The 23,472-nt window shown below is 42.9% G+C and overlaps 1 protein-coding gene across 5 annotated transcripts in view; it reads left to right on the top strand.

The window, feature by feature from the left end:
- The window catches only part of LIPC (lipase C, hepatic type), a 181,688-nt gene that overhangs the window by 7,566 nt on the left and 150,650 nt on the right, over window positions 1-23,472 (top strand). For 3 of the 5 annotated variants that reach the window (XM_043920420.1, XM_043920421.1, XM_043920418.1), the window contains exons 2-3: window positions 12,517-12,614; window positions 14,699-14,831. In XM_043920420.1, the coding sequence (XP_043776355.1) occupies window positions 14,747-14,831 (85 nt within the window). In that variant the 5' untranslated portion in view covers window positions 12,517-12,614; window positions 14,699-14,746. The remainder of the gene's footprint in view (window positions 1-12,516; window positions 12,615-14,698; window positions 14,832-23,472) is intronic. The other 2 variants (XM_043920422.1, XM_043920419.1) reach the window with 1 other exon arrangement.

Below are 23,472 nucleotides of genomic sequence, written 5' to 3' on the forward strand. Positions count from 1 at the left end.
CCATAGGGCCACAAAGAGTCAGGCACAACTGAAGCGATTTAGCATGCAGGCACCTGGTTAATAACTAAGTGTATCAGGCTTTATTCACTAAGGAGTAAGGGTGAGGTCCCCAGTACTTCCCTCATTGCAATAGCCCTCAGTTCTCCTGCAGTCCACTAGATCTCAGCTGCCCTTGACCCCCACCTCCTAAGTCTGCAGGAATTATTTTTGCAAGGTAGCCCATTCATATTTTGCCTTCCTCTCTGAAGCCCATGTAGGGGAGCAAAATTTGTCATTCCAAAACATCTCTTTGCCAGGCAGATTATTTTGAGCTCAAAACAATCAAAGCCCAAAAGACTCAGGAAGAAATTGTGACCTTATCCCTAACTACCTAAAAGAATTTAGATAGGTGCCCTGTTTCCAGAATAGAGCTATCACCAGAGATCTCTGCAAAGAATATGGGTTAGCACTGGTGGGAAAACTCAGCAGGAACTAGAGATCAGCGTCCACTCTGTGTCCATTGTCTCTATGGTCCAGCAAATAACTGTTTAACAAATGTTGCTTTTTTAATCTTCATGTGAATTGCATTCCTCTGCTTTGAAGCCCCAAACTACTATCCCAACATCCTCATGTGTCTTTAGCTGAAGATGGTATTTAAGGTAAGGGCTTTGGCCATTTTGGCAACTTACTCAGTTTTCCTGGATCTCTCCAGTGTTATTAAACTTGTGTTTCATTTTTCTCCTATTAATCTGCTTCATGTCATTTCAATTCTTAGACAAGCCCGAAGAACCTAGAAGGGTAGAGGAAAATTTCTTCCTCCTCAACACTCATAAACCACTTAGAGTGGGCATTTCAGCATTCCCTCTTTGCCTTCTAAGAGAGTTTTAACCTGCTAGGAACCAGACCTTTCCCTCTGCAGGTGGCTGCTGGCTGCCCTGGGTCCGTGTGGTAACGATAAGTATCCTGCTCTGAGGTCAGGAAGCAGAAACGCTTGGGCCCCTAAGTCTGCTAAAATCTCTATGTTCCACAAACACACTCACCTATTCAACATCCCAGCCTGGGGTCTCTACATGTGGGTTCTTTTATTGCTTAAGGATGTTTAGATATTTACCATCCTTCATTTCATGACCTTGTGAGGTTGGAATCACAGCTTTCATTATTCTCATTGTAGTAATGTCATAACTTAACCAAGGCAGAACTGGACTCAAACCCAGATCTTCTACCCTCAAATCCATGTCCCTCTCTGTGGCATATGACCAAAAGTGGGTATTGCTACACATAATGACAGGCTTTCCACTTTCTTCCTTGTTTATACATCGTGAAAAAAATGGACAAGGGAAGTTACTTTTCTATCAAGAGCTAAAACAAGCAGTTTTGCTCTATCAGAGATGATATGATAGGAAAAAAAAAAAAATAAAAGAATCCCTAGAGACAAGAAGCCCTGTGTAAATCTGACTGTGTTCTCCTAGCCCCGAGATTCCAATTACACACCGGCTGACCTCTGAGATCTAATCTTCACAGTTTCCTAAGGCATCGATATGATGGTTCTTTCTCCCAAAATCCCCACCCTCCACTCAGCCTGACAGTCAGATTAAATGATAGGAGTGGAATTGTAGAGTGAAAACTGGCTCTCTTGGGGATATCACTCCAGTAGCCTTGCATTCAAAGGAAGCTTAGACACAGCAGTATTTTCCTTCTTTCCTTGAAATTAACCTAGAGGTAAAATCCTAACCCAACCTGCTTCACTCATATCAAGCGCTTACTGGAGAGTCTTGTTTCCTGCAAATCTCAGGCTGCTAAGGAAAGGGGAGGATGCCTGTGGGCCTCACCTGAATAAACTGGCAGTTTCTCAGGGCATGCGAACTGAAATCGGGGCTGATGGCATTGGGACTTTCTTGTTGGGCCCATAATTGTTCTCCTGCCAGGTGTCATTCAAGCCAGTAGAAGGAGAGTGACTTTGGTTCAGAAGCAAAGAAAGGCGGAGGAGTAAGAGCTTCTGATGCAGAATCTGTGCTCTCCCCGACAAGCCTGAGCGGGGGCTGCTTTCTAGCCATCTCCTCAGCAAGGGGTGGGGCAAGGAGCTCGTGAGAGCGAGGATCTCGCGAGGCTGGCCCAGGGTGTGCAGCTCATCTCCCCAGGCGCAGATCTCTGCACACGGCCTACCACTGCCGCCATCTTGAATTGCCGTGCGGTGTGCAGCACCTCTGCACACACCCCCGAGCTGAGGTGTCAGGCACTGTAGTCATTTCACACTAAGGATTCTGGTCTGAAGGGCTGGGTTCTAGGCCTCTGTACATGACCCCCTTTGAGCAAGTAAAACTATACTAAGCACAGAGGAAAAGAAAAAAAAAAAAAAGTAGACTTTGTTACCCAGATTCTATTTTTATTAATCGGGACTTGTTAATGGGCTTTGCTGGTGACAATGGGGTCAAATCCACACAGGTATTCTGACCCAGAGACATCCAGGGGTTTGGAAAAAAGTCCCTTCTCTACCCAACCCAAGGGAAAAAATAAACTTCCAAAGGCAGGTTTGCACCACCTGTTCTGGGCAGAGCTGTGTGGTCGATTTTCTCCTTTGCTTGCAAGACGCTGTACCTCCCCCAAGGAAGACCCTCTGGCCCTCAGATGTGACCCCTGGGATCTGAAGAGTCAGGGAGAGACTCAACCACAGAGCTCCTAGTCCTGACTCCCATGAGTCAACCTCCAGGTGGTGGGTCCTGTCCTCGGTGCCCCTGGAAGGACCCCTCTGAAGGCCTTTCCCACTCTAGAACCTGCTTTCTCTGGCCATTAACCTGAGAAAAGGAGCCAACTGAAAAGGAGTTTTTCAATTTAAATTCAGGGTTAGCTGTTCTAAGACTGACGGTGGAAATCACTCAGAAAACAAATATTTTTTTGGAGAATGCCTTTTGTTTTTTTAAAAATACAAAGGAATACATAACAACTTATGTAGTTAATTATCAAAATCAAGACCAAGAAGCATAAACCCTATCTATACATTTTTCAAAACCACTGTAAATAGCTTTCCTATTCTTTATCATAGTTAAATGGGCAGAAAAAGAGAAAAGGAAAGAACATATAAGTGTAGGAGAAATAAAAAGCATGATGAAGGACTGTAATAATAAGGATGGTGGGCACTGTGCTAAACACTGTTCACAGACTATTCTCATTTGTTCATCCCCAATACTGTCCCTATTTTAGAGTAGAGAAGCTGAGGCACAAAGATTTTAAATAATTTGCTTGCTACTGAGGCTAAAAAAGTGGAGATGCCAGCAAGAAAATCCAGTTCTCTATTATAACAAAAGTGAAAATGATAGCTGCTCAGTCATGTCTGACTCTTTGCAACTCCATGGACTGTAGCCTGCCAGGCTTCTCTGTGCATGGGATTCTCCAGGCAAGGATATTGGAGTTGGTCGCCATTTCCTTCTCCAAGGGATCTTCCCCACCCAGGGATCAAACCTAGGTCTCCTTCATCGCAGGCAGATTCTTTACTGTCTGAGCCACCAGGGAAGCCTCTACTCAAAAAATAAATATCAAAAGAGGTAGACTTTCCTCCAGAAGGAGCACTAACCTATTATCTTAAAATTCTACAGCTAAATACTTCCTTTATCATTTCTTAACTTAGAAATTGTAAGAGAAAATTGTGCTTCAGTAGAAACCTATGCATTGTCCACACCCAGCGCAACCTTCCTAAGTTATCTGATTCTAGCATCCATTACCCTTGAGGCATTCTGCAACTGTGTACATCATAGGAAAGTAACAGAAGTACAAAACGCTGTCCTGTAGAAGTTCAATTAACTTTGGAAACTAGCTGCATTTCTATTCGCCCACATAAATTTTAGGAGATTTTAGCTTTTCCTTTGAACTAGTTATAACACCCTTACCAGCTTCCTCATTAATAAGTTGAATAAAATACTTACCATATGTTCAATTTTATATCTGAAAGTCATGATTTTACCTTTTAAAAAAATTTGTTGTAACAGAGTTATCAAAGCATGTCAGAGCACCTTGTTGTTCCATACTGGAGGACCCTTAGGCATGACCTGGCCCAGATGGTTTCAAAAATAACTGGATGACCATTGATGATGTGTAAATAGGTCTTTTGTAGCATAGTCTCACCCTAACAATTGCCTATCAAACACTTTGTTCTGTACTTGCCAAAGTTTATGAGCAAAGGTTCCAGTCCCCTCATCTTGGCTGGTCTTTTTTTACTGCCAATTGGGGAAAATTAATCTTTGTGTAAATTATATAAGTCTATCATAATGTCTCCATTACTTCTATCTTCTACTATGTTTCATGGACTGTTTCAGGCTACCTCCACTTAGAAAGAGCTTGAAAACATTTGTTTTTAAAATAATAATAATAAACACACAATCTATGTCTTTATCTGCAGTGCAACAGCACAACACAATCCCATTTTTTAAGTCTTAGATTCATACAGAGCTCATAGACAATTCCTACTACTTTTGGCAAAACTACTTTTTGTTGTGTATACTTTGAAGTTAAACACAATTCAGTTTTCATTCCACCACTTTACTAGAGTGTGGATATAGGCGACTGAGTAACCTCCCTAAGTCTCAGTTTTCCTCTCTGTACAAAGGGCATAATCATACACGCATCATCATAGGGTTATTTTTGAGGTTTCAACGAGATCACATAGAGAGTCTGGCATGTGGAAGCAGGCCCCTGAACTATTAACCCCTGACTTCTAGACCTGCCTAGGAATTGATTACTAACCTTGACAGTAAGACATCATGTGAAAAAATGATGAGTCATTGGCAGCCTTTGAATCAGATCACTGTTCCTGATTTCTTGCAGCCAAGAACTTTATTTGCTAAGCTCAGAAAACTTCTGTGAAATGATTGTTTGACATGCAGCAAGCACCAGCTGCTGTAGAGAGGCTTGGGCCATTTGGATCTAAGTGATACCCCAGAACTGCCTGCTACTCAGAATAAGGACAGTGCCCCTGGCAATCCCATTGTCAGAAGCACTGGTGTAACAGGAGAGAAAGGAGCAGGGCACAACTTTTGAAAGAATGACATAGCCTAAGGACACAACATTAACTGATTAGAATCAAATGGGACCCAAGATGGCAGACAAGACTATCCCTTGATCCTCAATCAGCAAGTGAAATGACACACCTAGAGGTATCATGACAGTTCCAAGTTCAGTCAGTTCAGTCGCTCAGTCGTGTCCGACTCTTGGCGACCCCATGAATCGCAGCATGCCAGGCCTCCCTGTCCATTACCAACTCCTGGAGTTTACTCAAACCCATGTCCATTGAGTCGGTGATGCCATCCAGCCATCTCACCCTCTGTCATTCCATTCTTCTCCTGCCCCCAATCCCTCTCAGCATCAGGGTCTTTTCCAATGAGTCAACTCTTCGCGTGAGGTGGCCAAAATATTGGAGTTTTCAGCTTCAGCATCAGTCCTTCCAATGAACACCCAGGACTGATCTCCTTTAGGATGGACTGGTTGGATCTCCTTGCAGTCCAAGGGACTCTCAAGAGTCTTCTCCAACACCACAGTTCAAAAGCATCAATTCTTCGGCGCTCAGCTTTCTTCACAGTCCAACTCTCACATCCACACATGACCACTGGAAAAACCATAGCCTTGACTAGATGGACCTTTGCTGGCAAAGTAATGTCTCTGCTTTTTAATATGCTATCTAGATTGGTCATAACTTTCCTTCCAAGGAGTAAGCATCTTTTAATTTCATGGCTGCAATCACCATCTGCAGTGATTTTGGAGCCCAAAAAAATGAAGTCTGACACTGTTTCCATAAGACCAAGGAGTGGGCGGTGGCCCAAATCCTGGAAATCTCCACCCCTTCCCAAAAATAGTTGGAATAATCCTCCCACTCATTAACATATGAAATTACCCAGCTTATAAAAACTAACCACGCCACATTTCACGGCTGCATTCACCCTCTGTGATGGCCCACACTCTTGTCTGTGGAGTGTTTCTCTCTGAATCTGAATAAATCCTTTCTTACTTATCACTTTGTCTCTCACTGAATTCTTTCTGTGATGAGGCAACAAGAACCTGAGCTTCATTAAGTCCTGAAACCAGATACCATAGGTTTTGGCTGGGTTTGAGTCCAAGCCACGTGGGTTCAAGTCCCAAGCAGGGTTTTGACTGGGTTTGAGTCCCAACCACATGGGTTCGAATCCCAAGCAGGGTTTTGACTGGTGTGAGTCCCAGCCATGTGGGTTCAAGTCGCTATCTGAGGTAAACAGTTTCACTGAGACCCAGAGAAAGGGAGCTGCCATGCTGATGGCCCAACTTCCCAACTTGTGCCCTTAGTTTACTGCAATCAGCCAATTCAGTTCATAGCTCGGTTGATCTCCCTTACGAGATCAGTGTGACAACCCTTCACCAAGCCCAATCAACACCCAAAGCAGCTGCAGGATGCAGGCAGAGTTTATTCTATGCTCACCCTCTTTCCCACGGGGAGAAAACCCTTGTCAAACTTGAAGGAGCCAGCAATGGTCTATGTCTACCTAGTTGCTCAAAACCAACTTAAATCTTTACTTCCTTTTGCTTCCAAGCACAATGCAAACAGAGGAAAGGGGGTTTTCCACTCCCTGGAACACTAAAATCATAAAGTGCTCTATTGGTTCCAGAGAATCCAGTCACAAAAAGACAGCTTCGGTTTCGTTCGCTATTGTTATTCTTTAATTGTTCCACAGACCAGCATCTGTAATTCTGATAGAATAAGTGGGTCAGCCCAGAGCAGGAAACATAAAAATAAGTGTAAAAGGAGATCTCAGTTCTTTGTTCCCTAGCTCTTCGGTTCAGGTTCTGGGATGAGAAAAGATCAGAGTTTACAGGGACCCAGAAGTCCTCAGATCCAATCTACACAGATTAGACGTGTGACCTCAGACAAGAACTCTCAGCTTCCTCACTTGTAAAATGGAGGAAGTAATTTCTGTCTCATTTGTTACAAATGAGCGCTGATTGTGCCAAGCACATTCCATGTGATAACATCTGACCCTCACACTTCCATTTTACAGATGAGAAAACTGAAGTGAAGAGAGGTTGCATTATTTGCATAAGGTCACACAACTAGCCAGAGGCGGACCTCATTCAGAGGTTAATCTTCAAATGTTAATGCAAACATGATGATCTTGAATGCATAAACACCTGCTTGAAATGCTTCAAACACTTCATTCTTTCAAACAGTCTAAAACAGCATCTGCAATCTTATGTTCATCTTTCATTTGTTTACATATCTTAAAAAGAAACAGATAAGGAAAAGGTTAGATTCCAGTTCAACCCCTTTTCAAATAAGGACATGTTCCAGGCCAACTCAAAGAAGTGCCCCTAAATTTGCTTAGGTCATGTTTCTGATGCCAAAAACTCGGCCTCTGTGTCGCTGAATTGAATCTCAGAGACAGAGTTTTGGGTGAAGTAGAAGAGAATAGCTTTATTGCTTTGCCTGACAAATGTGGACACAGAGGGCTCCTGCACTCAAAAACTATGTGTCCCCAACCCTGGAGGTTTTGGTGAGAAGTTTTATAGTTCAAGGATGATGCTGTTGATAAGATTAGAATGTGCACTCCTTTAAACTGCTCTCAGATGATCTCTTGATGAGCTTCTCTGGTTCCTTTAATCTGACTTCTCTGATGATCTTCTCTGAAGAAGAATGCTAAATCTTCCATTGGAGGTTTTAGTTCTATAAAGAGCTTAAAGATCCTGTTATATGTATCCACTGAGGTGCAACCAGGACCCTACTCCAAGGCTGCACTATTGTTTCTTGGTTGCTCCCTCTTTTTTTTTTTTCATTTATTTTTATTAGTTGGAGGCTAATTACTTTACAACATTGTAGTGGTTTTTGCCATACATTGACATGAATCAGCCATGGATTTACATGTGTTTCCCCATCCTGAACCCCCCTCCCACCTCCCTCCCCATCCCAGCCCTCTGGGTCATCCCAGTGCATCCAACCTGGACTGGCGATCTGTTTCACACTTGATAATATACATGTTTCGATGCTGTTCTCTCAGATCATCCCACCCTCGCCTTCTCCTATAGAGTCCAAAAGTCTGTTCTATACATCTGTGTCTCTTTTTCTGTCTTGCATATAGGGTTATCGTTACCATCTTTCTAAATTTCATATATATGTGTTAGTATACTGTATTGGTGTTTATCTTTCTGGCTTACTTCATTCTGTATAACAGGCTCCAGTTTTACCCATCTCATTAGAACTGATTCATATGTATTCTTTTTGGCTGCTCCCTCTTTTGTCTTTGCATCCCCTCCCTTCTTTTATTACTGTTCAAATCTGCCTTTTGCAACTCAGGGAAGGTCATGGAGGCTGAAGTCTGTTCCCTACAAATAAGGAATGGGGGACACAGAAAGTCTTCCATGCCCAGAAGCCCCACGGGGTCCTGCTCAGTTTCATTCTCTAATGGTACAAAAACGTCCATACAGATGAAGCTGTATCAATAAAAGCTTGAGCATTTTCCTGGTGGTAGTCTGGCTCTAAGCAGGTGTAAGAGAGATGGTCATTTTCCAATGACGTGATCCTACAGATTTCATAAATTTAATCTTGGAAGTGGAATAATGCTGAAGAAAGCTCAGTGCGGGGCTGAGAAAAGGCAGGGATTAAGGGCTTGTGGTTGAGAAAAGTGATCCTGGATTCAGGTGGCCTTGATTTCCCTGCTGTCAGCCTTTTACTGATAAAGTATGGTTTCATCCTAGTTCTTAATCTCTTAAATCTCAACTATGAAGTGACGAAAATAATAGCACCAATCCAAAACTTACTGTTTTGAATATTTTTCCCTATAATTCTACCAAAAGACTACCATTCTCAGGTATCCCAGTGTCTGATGATAAAAGCAAGAAAATCTGATTCAGCATAGAAAACCCTGCTTCTCTCATCAGAGATTTTTACCTGATACTGTGGTTTCTCTCTCCCCTTGCTCTCTTTATCTATGTAAAATATTTTTCCTTCTGAATAACTTTCTTATCACCATTACACTGAAAGGAAGGTTACATTCAGGTCATTAATACCCATCCTCTTGAAATCTCCATTTCTTCAAGAAGCTCTTCAAATTAAAAGAAAGCAAATACTGAGCAATTTTTAGGGATCTAACTATAAGATCATTATTATTTTAGACTGAGGCTTGCAAAACAAAGTAAGCACTGGGCTCTACCACTATGTACAATGCTGATAATTCTCTGGAGGCTTCAGGCTCCATGGGATCTAGCCTGCTCCCCTTTTCAGTTCATGGGAAGTGAAGGGTCCCCCATGGAGTGCTGGGCTTTCTGGGGTGCTCCCCAAAGCAGATAATATTTATCTGCTTATAAATTATATAGCACTAATAAATTACATGAGCTTCCCTGTGGCTCAGTGATAAAGAATCTACCTGCCAATGCAGGAAACCCAGGTTCGATCCCTGGGTCAAGAAGATACCCCTGGAGAAGGAGATGGCAACCCACTCCAGTATTCTTGTCTGGGAAATCCCATGGACAGAGAAGTCTGGGGGGCTACAGTCCATGGGGTCACAAAAAGTCGGACACAACTTAGCAACTAAACAATAACAATATATTATATAGTACTATATACAAATGATATAGTGTAAATATATAATAAGCATTATATTTACACAAACAAAATGTTCAAAGGTGATATGTTGGTCTGTTTGACTGCTATAATAGAATACCAGAGACTGGGTGGCTAATAAAAAACAGAAATGTATTTCTCGCAGCTTTGGAGGCTGGGAAGTCCAAGATCAAGGCACTAGCAGATGTGATGTCTGATGAGGGCCTCATAGATAGCCATATGCTCACACTGTAACTTCACGTGGAGGAAGGCTCATGGGATCTGTCTGGCATTCCTTTCATGTGAGCACTGATCCCATTCATGAGGGCTCTGCCATCAAGACCTAGTCACCTACCAAAGGCCCTATACATCTACCATCACCCTGGGGCTAGGTTTCATGTACTAATTTGTAGGGGACACAAGCATTCAGCCTATAGCAAGTGATATGAGAAAAATTAGAAAGATCTAGTATTTTCTTCTTCCTCCCCAACAGATCTCTCAAGCACACTCTGAGGCAATGGTTCTCAAACTTTGGGTGAGCAAGAACAATCTGAAGAACTTGTTTAAGATGGTTCAGGCCCCAGTCCTGGAAGTTCTTGTTTACTTTTTCATGGGAGGGGCCTGAAGTTTTTCCTTTTCCTGAGCTCTCAGGCTGACTCTGATTCTAAACCTCAATCATATTTTGGAATCACTGATCCAGACCCTTCTGTTTTCTTCCCCTTTTAATTTTCTGCTAAAATTTTAATCCTGTGATCTTACTGGTACCTACCTCCTGGACACCTTCATGACTCCCAACACAAATTAAAACAATAAAAATAACAATAGCTGCTATGTGTTATTTCCTGCTTGTCAAGACTGCCTAGGGTTTACCTCTCCTTTAATCTGATCAAGTAAATATGCTTAGTCCCACTACACAGATGGAAAAATCAAAATCTCGAAATGCTAATGTCTTGCCCTAGGTCACCCAGTTAGTGAGCAATAGGCCAGGGACCTTAACCTAGATCAGTCTGATTCCAATGCCTTGATTGCTTCCAAAACAAGCCACTGTAATTTATTGAACCTGTACTACGAACTGAGGCTTCCCAGGTGGCTCAGTAGTAAAACTCTGCCCACCAATGCAGGAGACGGAGGTTCAATCCCTGGGTTAAGAAGGTTCCCTGGAAAAGGAAATGGAAACCCACTCCAGTATTCTTGCCTGGGAAATCCCATGGAGAGAGGAGCCTAGCAGGTTACAGTCCCTGGGGACACAACAGTCAGACACAGTTGAGTGACTGAGCACACATACGCTACTATAAACTCGACACTTGGCTGGGCACTTCACATATAAATCTCTAATACTCATGACATACCTGTGCTTGCAGAGGTGTGAATCTCAGTCCACAGATTCTGATGTAGAAGAAATAGCTTTGCTTTCTGTAACCCACCCGAATTATAATTTCAAACTTCTATTTTTCAGGCCCTCCTGTATTCTTTCTCACCCCAATCCCATCTACCACCAGTTCTAGGTCAGACACAATACCAAGGCCTGGAGTTGGGGTGAGCACCTGGTCCTATCCCGTCAGTGCACATAGATGACCCCCCGTCCTCCCCATCTTCATGACCTGTTGTTACTAGTAGCTCACTGCTACTCCCAACCTATACCAAGAACAGGGGTATATTTTGCCCCGCCACTGACAAACTCACAGCCATTTCCTCTTTGAGTTTTACCACCTTCTGGAAGCAACGTACTGTCCCCTCTGCCCTCTAGACAAATCTCCCTTTCCCCAATCTACTTACAAAGTCCAAGACACTATCTAGTGATAGGAAGGTAGCAATATTCTTTCTCCCTTCACATCCCTTTAAAACATTCTTAGACTTTTGCTTGCCTTTGTTGCTTAGAATTCACTTATGTTAGGTCCTAAGCTTTAGGACTGGACATGGAACAACACACTGGTTCCAAATAGGAAAAGGAATATGTCAAGGCTGTATATCATCATCCTGCTTATTTAACTTATATGCAGAGTACATCATGAGAAATGCTGGGCTGGAGGAAGCACAAGCTGGAATCCAGATTGCCAGGAGAAACATCAATAACCTCAGATATGCAGATGACACCACCCTTATGGAAGAAAGTGAAGAAAAACTAAACAGCCTCCTGATGAAAGTGAAAGAGGAGAATGAAAAAGTTGACTTAAAGCTCAAATTCAGAAAACTAAGATCATGGCATCCGGTCCCATCACTTCATGGCAAATAGATGGGGAAACAGTGGCTGACTTTATTTTAGGGGGCTCAAAAATCACTGCAGATGGTGACTGCAGCTATGAAATTAAAAGACGCTTACTCCTTGGAAGAAAAGTTATGATCAATCTAGACAGCCTATTAAAAAACAGAGACATTACTTTGTCAACAAAGGTCCATCTAGTCAAAACTATGGTTTTTCTAGTAGTCATGAATGTATGTGAGTGTTGGACTATAAAGAAAGCTGAGCACTGAAGAACTGATGCTTTTGAACTGTGGTGTTGGAGAAGACTCTTGAGAGTCCCTTGGACTGCAAGGAGATCCAACTAGTCCATCCTAAAGGAGATCAGTCCTGAGTGTTCATTGGAAGGACTGATGTTGAAACTGAAACTCCAATACTTTGGCCACCTGATGCGAAGAGCTGACTCATTGGAAAAGACCCTGATGCTGGGAAGCATTGAGGGTGGGAGGAGAAGGGGACGACAGAGGGTGAGATGGTTGGATGGCATCACCGACTCAATGGACATGAGTTTGGGTAAACTCCAGGAGTTGGTGATGGACAGGGAGGCCTGGCGTGCTGCGGTTTATGGGGTCGCCAAGAGTCAAACACGACTGAACGACTGAACTGAAGCTTTAGGAAGACAAAAGATTTATAGACTTCTGTCTACTTTACTCTTCTTAGATGAGAGGGAGGGTGTGAGGGAGAGTTTGCGAGAAATATATTATTGATATCTCAAAATATTATCTCAGGCTCATGTTCTCTTATTTTACAGATGAAGAGACAGAACTCATGAAAGTTAAGTAACATTGTGCACAGCTAGTTGGTAGAAAACCCAGGATCTTGGAGGCAGATGGATTCACCAGTGTCTTGGTAAGTTATTCTGCAGGGTGAGGTTGGGAGGGGAGTTGGTTCCTGGCAGTACCGAGAAGACAAGAGATAAGGTAGGCCCTGGGGAGAGGAGCCAAGTAAATAGTCAGCTGTTTTAGGTTCCAGCTTTCTGGGATATTGGTAAAGTGGAACCTTCAGATCTTGCTTAATAGTGCAGGTAGGATGGAGCCAGCCAAGAAGCCAGCACAGAAGCCTCTGCTCAGGAATCATGCATCCAACTAGATGGTCTCCATGCCATAGACCTCCAGAAGGAAGTTCAGCCACCAGACAGCACAGTCTTAAGCTTTGCCCTGGAGTCAGTCTGTCTGAACTAATAGGACCAAATGAAGGTCCTGCCCAGTTCATTTCATCTAGGTAGTGATCATCAAGTTAGCTAAATGCCTGCCTAATATTTTAATTGGATGTCTAAGAAGCATCTTGGCCTCCACCTAGCCAAAACTGAATTTTTGATCCTCTACCACCAACTCTGCTCCACTCACAGCATTTCCTGTCTCAGCTAATATCAACACCACTGTCCCACTTGCTCAAACCAAAATCCTTGAAGTCATCTTCAACTCTTCTTTCTCTTCACCCAAGTAGTCAGGAAATCCTCTCGCATTTACCTTCAAAATACATCCACCGCCCATCCATCACTCCCCAGTTCCACTATGACCATGCTGAACTAAGGCACCATCACCTCTCGCTGGATCACTGCAATAGCCTCCTAGCAGATCTCACCACTTGCATCCTGGTTTGCTAGTAATCTGTTCCTAGTCTTGTAAACTAGAATGATCTTTTACAAATATTATATAAATTATATCACTCTTCTGCTCAGAGTGGGTCCCCACGTCTCACAGTATAAAAGCCAAAGTCCTTTTAATGATGTTTCCCTAGTCACCGGCCTCCATGCTGCTCCTGGAACATTCCAGGCATGCTCCTACTTCAGGGCCTTTGCACTGGCTGCACTGGCTATTCTAACTACCTGATGCTCTCCTCCTCAACATGTCCACAGGGGCAACTCCCTCAAACCCTTGCTCAGAATTCAACTTCCCAACAAGGCTCACCTAACCATTCTATTTAAAATGGTTAAAATCACTACCTTCCCCAACCCCCTTAACGCAGCTATACTTTTCCTTTTCCTGTCATTCAGATCGCATTCTACCCATCTACATAAATCTCTTATGTATTATACCTATTGTCTCTTATCTGATTCTTCCCATCTCCAATGGTACATAAATACCACAAGGACTGGAATCTTGGTCTGTTTTGTTCACTTGTTTATCCCAAGTACTAGAATAGTGCCTGGTATGTAATAGGTATTTTTTTAAAAGTTGAAAAAAATGAATAAAGTTTACCAAGGAATATTAATACGAGAAACGCATGGTAGCATTTCCCCTGTCTGGTCTCACCAAGTGACCTTACTTCTCAGTCCTCTACACAGAGCATCCATTAATACAAAGGAGGAAAGAGTGTGCTTACTCATTTTTCAAAGGGGCCCCCAGCAAAAGCATCCAGGTCTTCATCTTGGCTCCTTTACCAACTCCTTTTTACACTGACATTAGAGGTTTTCTGCCCCTTTCAGTTATAGAAATTTTGCCCATCACTCTTTGACGACAGAACCAGTAGTTTTGCTAAACTCAACAGAAAACAGACCCCATGGGGGCTCTCCTCATAGCAGAGCCCTTTCCTTTCTCTTTGAGTTTAGTCTGCATTTGAAATACCACTGCTTGTATTCCCTTTGCAGTGCTGGCAGAGAGAGACTTTGGCAATTCTGTGGAAGCTACCTACCCCTGACCTTTGACAGAATTTCCAAACATATTAACTTCAAACTGATGCATTTAGAACTGTGACCTCGGCCCTAGAAGGCAAGAATACATGACAAAATATTTTATTTTCAAAATGTATCAGGATAAAAAATACTTCTGTAAATCAACTTTCTTCTCTTTTTTTTGTATGAGGTAGATTTAGATTTGGGGGTAGGGTGTAGGAAGGAAAGAGTCTGAACACTAGAAAACTTGTTTAAAAGGTTAATTATTAATGGACAGTCTTCCCTAACAAAGTATCAATAGGCAATCTGGTCTCTTTAGCTTCAGAAATTAGCAAGAGGACCTCGGACCCCAGGTGAAACAGGAGAAATGGAAAATCCCCTGTGTGTCTCTATCTTCTTGTTTTTGTGCATCTTGATCCAATCAAGTGCCCATGGACAAAGCCTGGGAACAGGTAAGAGCCTGCCTTTTCTCCGGAGATGGGCATGGACTTTCTTCTTTCAATGTACATCGCAGTGAATCCAAGCGTTTTGACTATGTCAGACAGAGTTTGCTTCACAGCGTATTAGGTGATTCTATGATCGGCATCACAGGTCATAGGGACGTGTAGCTGTTTGTAGGCATTTCCTAAATTCTGAAATTTTAGGAAATTGCTCTAGGAGTAGATGTCTTCTCAAAGCAATGAAGTCTCTCTCATATCTGATTCAGAAATAGTCAGGCTAAGACTTCTTTGGTGGCAAATAATCTGAAAGAGTCTCAGATCTTCCTGAGAGTTAATTTGGCGTCTAATTTGCAGTTGAAGAGAACAGCTTGTAATGAAACCCTCCATCTTGCTGAGGTTGTCTAATTGCTGGCTCTCTCAGAAGAGAGGAATTTGTAGAATCTTCTTTCCAGTCAGGTTGAACAAGGAGCTATCATTGCACATTTTCTAAACCTCACTTTTTCTGTCAAAGTTTTACTCTGAGACTAAGCAGTCATACCTGTTTGTTCTGGAAATTCATAGGTTGATGGTCAAAGTGATCTAAATGTTTGATTAGGCAGGTGGATCACAGGTTCCTGGCTAAAGAGTGCATTGGATCAATAAATGATGGATCTGAAGTGAACTGAACACTTTGGCCAAATGAGACCAAGCTTTGAGACTTTGTTATTGTGTTGGTTACTGGTTTTTCTTTCCTCTAAGACTATGCTTGACGGGAGCGCCAAAAAGAATTAGAAGCTTACTACCCAAAGACATACCTGAAAACTCCAGAACATTTTTTTTGTCCTTTAGGAAAAAAAGGCTATTCTTTGTATTTAATTATTATTTTGTATATTAGGTCAGTTAATAACTTATTAGCAGTATTAATTATTATCATTCATTGAGCATTTTGTATGTCAATTACCAGGTTAGTTATTTTGCATACATCATCTCACTTACAAAACTGAGTCCAAAAATATTAATAATAACTTAGAGCCATGCAGGCAGAATTGTTCATGATTTTTCTTCCCTGTGTTCACAAGGATATTGGTGAAGGGCTTTTCCTGCCCTTTGGCCCAGAATGTTTTTAATTTCTTACTGAAGCATAACATATATCTCAAAAAATGCCTATATCATAAAGTGCTCAATGAATTTTCACAACCTAAGCCAGCATCCCAGGAGCCTCCCTTGCACACATATCCCTAGAGCCTTAACATAGATTATTTTGATTTTTTGGAGCTTTTCAGTAATGGTCGTATATAATATGTGCTCTTTTTGTTCCGGGCTTCTTTCACTCAACATTATGTTGGTAAGTCATCCATGCAGTTGCATGTAGTATGACACATTCACTCAGGTCACTGTAGCATCCTGCTGTATGAATATACCACCCTTGGTTTACTTGTTCTGCTTCTGATTGGACCAGATGTTTCAGTAGAGACTTGGGGGTTGGACGCCATTAGAGTCAAGGTGAAGGATGAAAGGCAGGACAGCCTCCCCCGGGGTTGCTTGGAATTAGCCACATTTCCCTCAGCAAAGCCTGTGCTGGTCAGCTACTGCTTCCCCAGGGTCCCGACTTGTCCAAACGCTGAGGGAAGTTTCCATTAGCAGGAAGGTTCTTCAGAGAAAAGGATCAGAGACAGGAAGCCTTTTGTTTCCTTGAGAGCAGAACATCTTGGTGGAATTTTTTCTGCAGGCAGTGAGTCAGATCTGCGTGCACTAGGCTGGTGTGACGTCTTCCTCTTCCTGGGGCAATGCAAGCAAGCAGGCACCCCACAACGGAGCCCTAGAAGGTTGAGTATCTATGCCTTGTAGGATAGTTTCCCAAACTGGCCCCCAGGGGATGTTTTTGGCTGTCAGAACCAGGGAAACAGTGCTATTGCCAAGTAGAGCTTAGAAGCCAGGGATGTTGCTAAACATGCTACAGTGGACAGGACAGCCCCCATGGCAATGAATTATTCAGGACCAAGTGTCGATATACCAGGAAGAACTCCCATGGGATCCTTCCTCCTTAACCCGAGACCTCCCAGCTTACTTCTTTTTATTATTATTGATGACATTGCTAATGGACCCACTAATGTGTTGTGTACCCAGTATATGCCAGACATTGCACAAACATTTTACCGCATCCTCACCTTGTGGTAGAGTCAGACAGCAGAAAAACGACTTGCCAGAGATTCCACAAGAGGAGCAAGAGGTCCCTAGACTGGATCTGTCTGCTCAACACTATAGGCTTCTGGCCATTGTGCTCTCACCTCATGGTTGAACTGCCATAGATCCCTAGAAATCCATTCTGCTTGGTTCCTCTCACAGGAAAGGAATATTGGGTAATTCCTGTCCACCAACACCAAGGGAAAGAAGATATGGTGAGCATCCCAAAGACCCTAGGACACAGAGCCTCCATTACCCTCATCCCCAGACCCCACTCCTGAGGCCAACACTGCTTAAATGGTAGCCAGTTCTCCTAGACCCTGGCAGCCCCCACTGCCCAGTGATATCCACCAGCACTGCCTCAGGAGCCTGGCCCCTCCTTGCAATTCCCGCAACAGCCTCCACATCCCAGAAGCAACTGAAGCCCATCCATCAGTCCCTCACTCATTTAACAAGTGTACATAGGCAGCTGTCATATCGAAGGCAGTGCTTTAGTACAGCAATTCTCAACTTCCCAAAAGGTCCCATTACACTCTCAAAAATTAGTCACAACTCCAAAGAGATCTTTTTTATGTGGAACACAGCTATCAGTATTTACTGTATTAGAGACTAAAATGGAGAACACTCTTTAATGTTTTGAATAATAACAACAAACTCATCACATGTTAGCATAGGAAACGATATTGTGAGGAATAATTGGTATTTGCCAAAGAACAATGAAAAATGAATCAGAAAAGTGACACCGGGTCACAAAGAAATTTTGCTACTTTTTTCACGTCTGGCTTAATAGAAAGGGCTGGGCTTTTTTTCATCTGTTTCTGTATTGAATCTGTTGTGAAATGTTCCGTGTCTGGACTACATAAAGAAAACCGGCCTCAGGTTTAGGGAAAGGGAGTTCAACCTTAGTGGTCCCGCCAAGGCCCTCACTCAGAACTGCTTTGTTTGTGAAGCAGACACTGTACAACGTGGACTGCACAGCCGCCCCTGCTCCCCACAAGCTTACTGACGAATCAGGCGGACCAGGGGCAGGAAGACAGGAGCTGCTTGCACTGCCAGAGGGCGATAAGGGGGCCATCATCCGTAGAGAACGTGACAGTAATAAAAACTTCTTCTCATCACCACGATTCCAAATAGTGCCAGTGATAAAAATTAACACCCCCTCCAAAATAGTTCTTTTGGTCAGAGTTGTAAACAACTGCTATGGTTACTATTGAGTTTTATTAATGTACACAAAAACTTCAAATGATCACAGTTCTATATTACTTCTCCTTGAATATATATTCTCTGTTAGTGTCAATTTAGAGACCTCCCAGTTACATAGTTGGTCCCTGATGTTCACTGACCATGACGTATGCTCATTGCAACTGTCTAATTGTTCAGTATCCTCCCAACTTACTTTGTCATCTCATGTCCCAAATTCCATAGTATTTATTGCTTGTTTTTGCCTTTAAATAGAAATAGTAGATTTAAAATTAAAAATGATATCATACTGATTAAAAAAACAAAGAAATAGAATCTGACTTCGATTCTGTTATCCTGTGTGACCACTTAGACTTTTGGGTTTAAAACATAAAGCAGTAAAACAGGTTTTACAGTGAACTGTAAGGTGTAATATTTTGTTTGGTAAGTAAAAATTTGGGTTCTTCCAGGAAATATCTTTAATGCGTTTGTGTATCTTTAAAGTGGAAATGTATTCTTTTTTAAATTGTTGTTCTAAAACTAAATAACAAATCAAGAAAATAGTAATTATTATTGATTTTTGCATGCATATAACTGAAAATAGCTCTTATAGAACAAATGGTATTAAAATGATCCGTTCTGGGTTTCAAATATATAAGGTATAACACAGTCTAATAAAGGAGATAAGATGTATATATAAGTTTTTTTCAACTGGATCATAAAATGTGATGAGTACCACTGGAGAGGAGTACAAAGGGGTGAGTCTTTGTGTCCCCCACAAAATTCGTATGTTAAGATCCTAACCCCCAATAGGATGGCATCTTAAGAGGTAGGGACTTTGGGAGGTGATTCAGTCGTGAGAGTGGAGTCCTTGTAAATGGGCTCCTTCTAAAAGAGACCTCAGAGAACCCACTGGCTCTCTCTCTACCATATGAGGAAAACTGGAAAAGAGTTTTTAACCAGAACCCCAACATGCTGGAACCTTGATCTCAGACTTTCAGCCTCCAGAATTGTGAGAAATAATTTTCTACTGGCTACAAGCCACCCACTCTATGGTAATTTGTTACAACAGCCTGAATTAACTAAAAATTCACAGGTAGAGATGAAGAAGTGTTCGCTTCTAAGTACAGGTAGAGGAAAGGCTCCTGGGAGGAATCAGCATTTGAGCAGAGTCTTGCAGGATAGAATCTGGACAAACAAGAAGGAGGCTTTCCTTGTGCATAAGCAAAGGCACAGAGACAATAAAGTACACATGTTTTCAAAGCCCAAACATCTTCCAAAAACAGACCTGCTGGGAAGGAGAAAAAAACTACAGGAAGGAGTTGACAGCAGCACTGCATCACAACTGTCAAAAACTAGAAACAATTTGAATGCCCAACAATAAACCATCAAGGAGGAAGCGGCCAGCTATTACTAAGTCCTCCTTTAAACAAGCATTGTGTTGAATACCTACTACTAGAAGTGCCAGGCAATTTGTGGAGCAATAATGATGGGAATCCGAAATAAAAGCCTTACTGCTAACACTTAGGCACTTATAGTGGCAAATTATCAAAGAGATCTGTGACCTCCAAAAGGTTACATAACAACTGGTCTTGTAGCTTTTAAAAACAAGTATGAGGAAATTTTATATGCAATACAGTGGGGGAGAAAACAGGACTAAATAAATTATATATTGAATCACAACTACGATAAAAATTCTTTATACTTGTATATCACTAGGGATTGAAAGTATATGTGAAGATCAATAAAGAGCTTTAAGGCCATGGAATCTGTATGTGTGTGTGTGTGTGTGTTTTAAGTATTTACATGTAACAGAAAAAAATTAAAAAACAACCTGATTAGCGGCAATTAGATCTGTCCTGGATTTGCTGTCCCTAGGGAAACCACCTCCACCCATCCCCACAGGCTTGGGAGGCCCAGAATTACAGCCCCAGTGTGGCCTGCAAATTCCTAACAGGCCTCCACAACTGCAGGAAAGGTCATTCAAGAGTAACATCCGAGGTGGGATCCAGAGATGGAACTCACCTAGGTGAGTGTGTGAAAAGTAGAATCAGCAGAAAGTCAGTCCATAGAACTCTTGTGAAATCCTGCCTGCCCTCTGCTAGAGCCCCTCCCACCACACTGCCAGACTTCCTGCCCTGTGGCTGAGCCAGGCTGGAGCCCTCCTGAGGGCATGGTGCCCAGAGAGGAGAAGTCTGGGGTGAGAGGACCGCAGGCCTTCTCCCACCCTGCTCATCTTTCACAAGGGGCTCAGGACTTGAAGCCATATTTAATTCTGGGCCCCCCAGAATTAAATCCCCCCACCACCTTCCCACTGCTGTGTTTTCCATACCAGCTGCCACACTGCTCTGAGGCATGCTGTGTCCCTGCCGGTGAGTCAGCAGGGGGAGGGGAAGGAGAGGCAGGGCTGGGCCAGAGGCTTGCCCGATTTTAGGCCTGGTGCACAAGACACGGCGGAGCAGTTCCAGTTACATTCTCCAAGGGCCCGTGACCACCTTGACCTCAGCCTGGGGTGTCTCTGACATCCCTGAGGTCCACGGAGGACATGAGGCACAGCATTTCTCATAGCTGTATGCTGGTTCTTAGAAGAGTGTTCGTTTTAGAGTGGGGCCCTATCAGCCAGGGACTGTGGTCCAGCCCACTGGGGCAGGGGGCTGGCCAGGAGCAGGTAAAACATCTGAACCCCTGCCAAATATGCTGAGCATCCTGGCCAGACTCTAGCCCCAGGGTTAAAACTAGAACGATAGGTCAGAGCCCAGCTAGTCCTGCCGAGAGTGGGGTGTCTCTGTTAAGGTAGACAGCAGGTGCACCCAGCTGGTGACACTCAGGCACCCAGCTCAGGGCCAGGAGACAACCTGGATTCAGGTCGGGGGGCAGCCGTACTTCTCAAGAGAAGGATGTCGCCAAAAGGTAGCGTGGCGACGTCTTGGCAGCTTCAGGGTTTCAGGAAAGGATTTAGGTAAGGGAAAACCTGTGTTTCTGGATACCTCTGGAAAACTCAGGGTTACTGACTGACATCACTTTCCTCTCTGCTTATGACTATTTCCAGAAACACTCATAGTTTCAATGTTTGTGTGGGATCTGGGGGGAGGGGCAGGAAGATGTACAGAGAAGGGGAGGCCTCCTCGTCTGTCCCAGCACTTTCTCCTCCATGTGTGCAAGTTCACCTTCAGGGTCCTGGCAAGGTATGCTTTGGCACAGCTTTTAGATAATGTATTGTGGAACTACTAAAAATAGTTCTTATGACCGGCGGTCCCCAACCTTTTATGTCACCAGGGACCAGTTTGGTGGAAGACAGCTTTTCACACAGACTGGGGTGGGAGGAGATGGTTTCAGGATGATTCGAGCATATTACATTTATTGTGCACTAATCTAATCTAATGTCGCCGCTGATCAGACAGGAGGTACCACTCTGCGGCCCAGAGGTTGAGGACCACTGCTTACGATGATATAAAAGTGGCAGCATTGAATAATATTTTCATTCCAAGGCTAAGTGGGACAAAAGTAGCATACCTAATTGTGTGTGTTTTCTGATTACAATTTCATGAAAACACATGTATTTGAGGAAAAAAAATTACTAGAAGAAAAGGAACAAACATGTTCATACTTCAGTTGAGTTTACACCTAAATTTCTGTCTTCCAAATTTTATGTGATGTTGTAGTTTGTATATACTATTTTGCTTGAATGATTTGAATAATTAAAACATTTATATCAAAATGATAAAGCAAAGGGATTTGACTAGTCAGACTCAAACTTTAGTGTGCACTAGAAGTCTATTAAAATATGATTTTATTAAATCTCATTTATTTATAAAATAAACGAATTCTATTAAATTTGTTAGCAAGTTCCTGACTCAGCGAGCCTGGGGTGGATCCATGAATTTGCATTTCTAAAGGACCCAGGTGTTGCTTCAGGTCTGGGGACTACACACTGAGAACCACTGAAAGGCAAGAATAGACAGTTAATGGCAAAACATTAATCTGACTTGAACCCAGGTCTCCTGACTTCCTGACTTAAAGTTCTTCCCTCAGAAACAATGCAAACCTGGGGCAAAACTGGTTTTCATTTCTCGGTATCCTGTAGCGGGTAAACGGAGGGATACCAGTGTTCATGATCCTGAATATTGACCTCCCTCAAGGGAGCGTAGGAGTGTCATTTGCTCAGTTGTGTCTGACTCTTTGTGAACTCATGGACTGTGGCCTGCCAGGCTCCTCTCTCCATGGAATTCTCCCGGCAAGAATATTGGAGTGGGTACCCATTCCCTTCTCCAGGGAATCTTCCCAATCCTGGGATTGAACCCGGGTCTCCCACTTTGTAGGCAGATTCTTTACCATCTGAGCCACCAGGGAAGCCCAAGAGTAGCCATATTCCAGATAATATAAAACCTCTAAATATTCATGACAAGTTAGCCCTCCAGAATAAAATATCTTCATGCCAAAAAGACAGCGGTTCTTTAATTGAAAAAAGAAATTCCCAAGTTGAGATTCAGTTGTAATTGGTAGAAAAATACTAGTTGCAATAATGAATTAACCATACACAGTAAAGCATGCCTTGGCAGGCCTGAAAATAGGATCAAGCAAATTCTTTTCCTATGAGTTGGGCATTACCATGAGCTGGGCAGAGTCTGTGATAATCCTAGCTGACTAGGACTGGCCTTTCCGTGACTGCGAAAAACTTTCCAGTGACAAATGTTCCAGCCTCCTTGTCCCAAGAGAGACCAAAAGAGTGAAAACAACATACTTCTTCTGAAATATAACAAGATCAACAACAACAAATTACAGCCTTTATTAACCCCCTACTGTGTACCAGGCCCCATGGTTTGTACAAAAAGGTGTTCCTGAGGATACAACAATGAAAAAGGAGCTTCCCAGTTGATGAAATCTGAAGTCCCCTACAACCATGTGTGTGTGTGTCTGTGTGTGTGTGTGTTAGAGATTGGAAGAGGTATAATTTCAACATGGTGTGCTAAGTGTACAATTAGATACAAAACATCACAAGGCAGGAAAGGTTAGCAGAGAAGGCTTTATAGAGGAAGTGATATTTGAGTTGAGCCTTGAAGGAGAAGTAGAAGGATGTAGCAAGCAGAAGGAAAAGCATGAGCCAGTCTTGGAGACTTGAAAACATGCAATGAAATTGGGAATCTCCGAGATGTTTGCTGGGCTTCCCTGGTAGCTCAGAGGTAAAGAATCTGCCTGTAATGCAGAGATGCAGCTTCAATCCTTGGGTCGGGAAGATCCCCTGGAGGAGGGCATGGCAACCCACTCCAGTATTCTTGCCTGGAGAACCCCATGGACAGAGGAGCCTGCAGGC

Source organism: Cervus elaphus, chromosome 12 (assembly GCF_910594005.1).
Source record: "Cervus elaphus chromosome 12, mCerEla1.1, whole genome shotgun sequence".
NCBI classification, from domain to species: domain Eukaryota; kingdom Metazoa; phylum Chordata; class Mammalia; order Artiodactyla; family Cervidae; genus Cervus; species Cervus elaphus.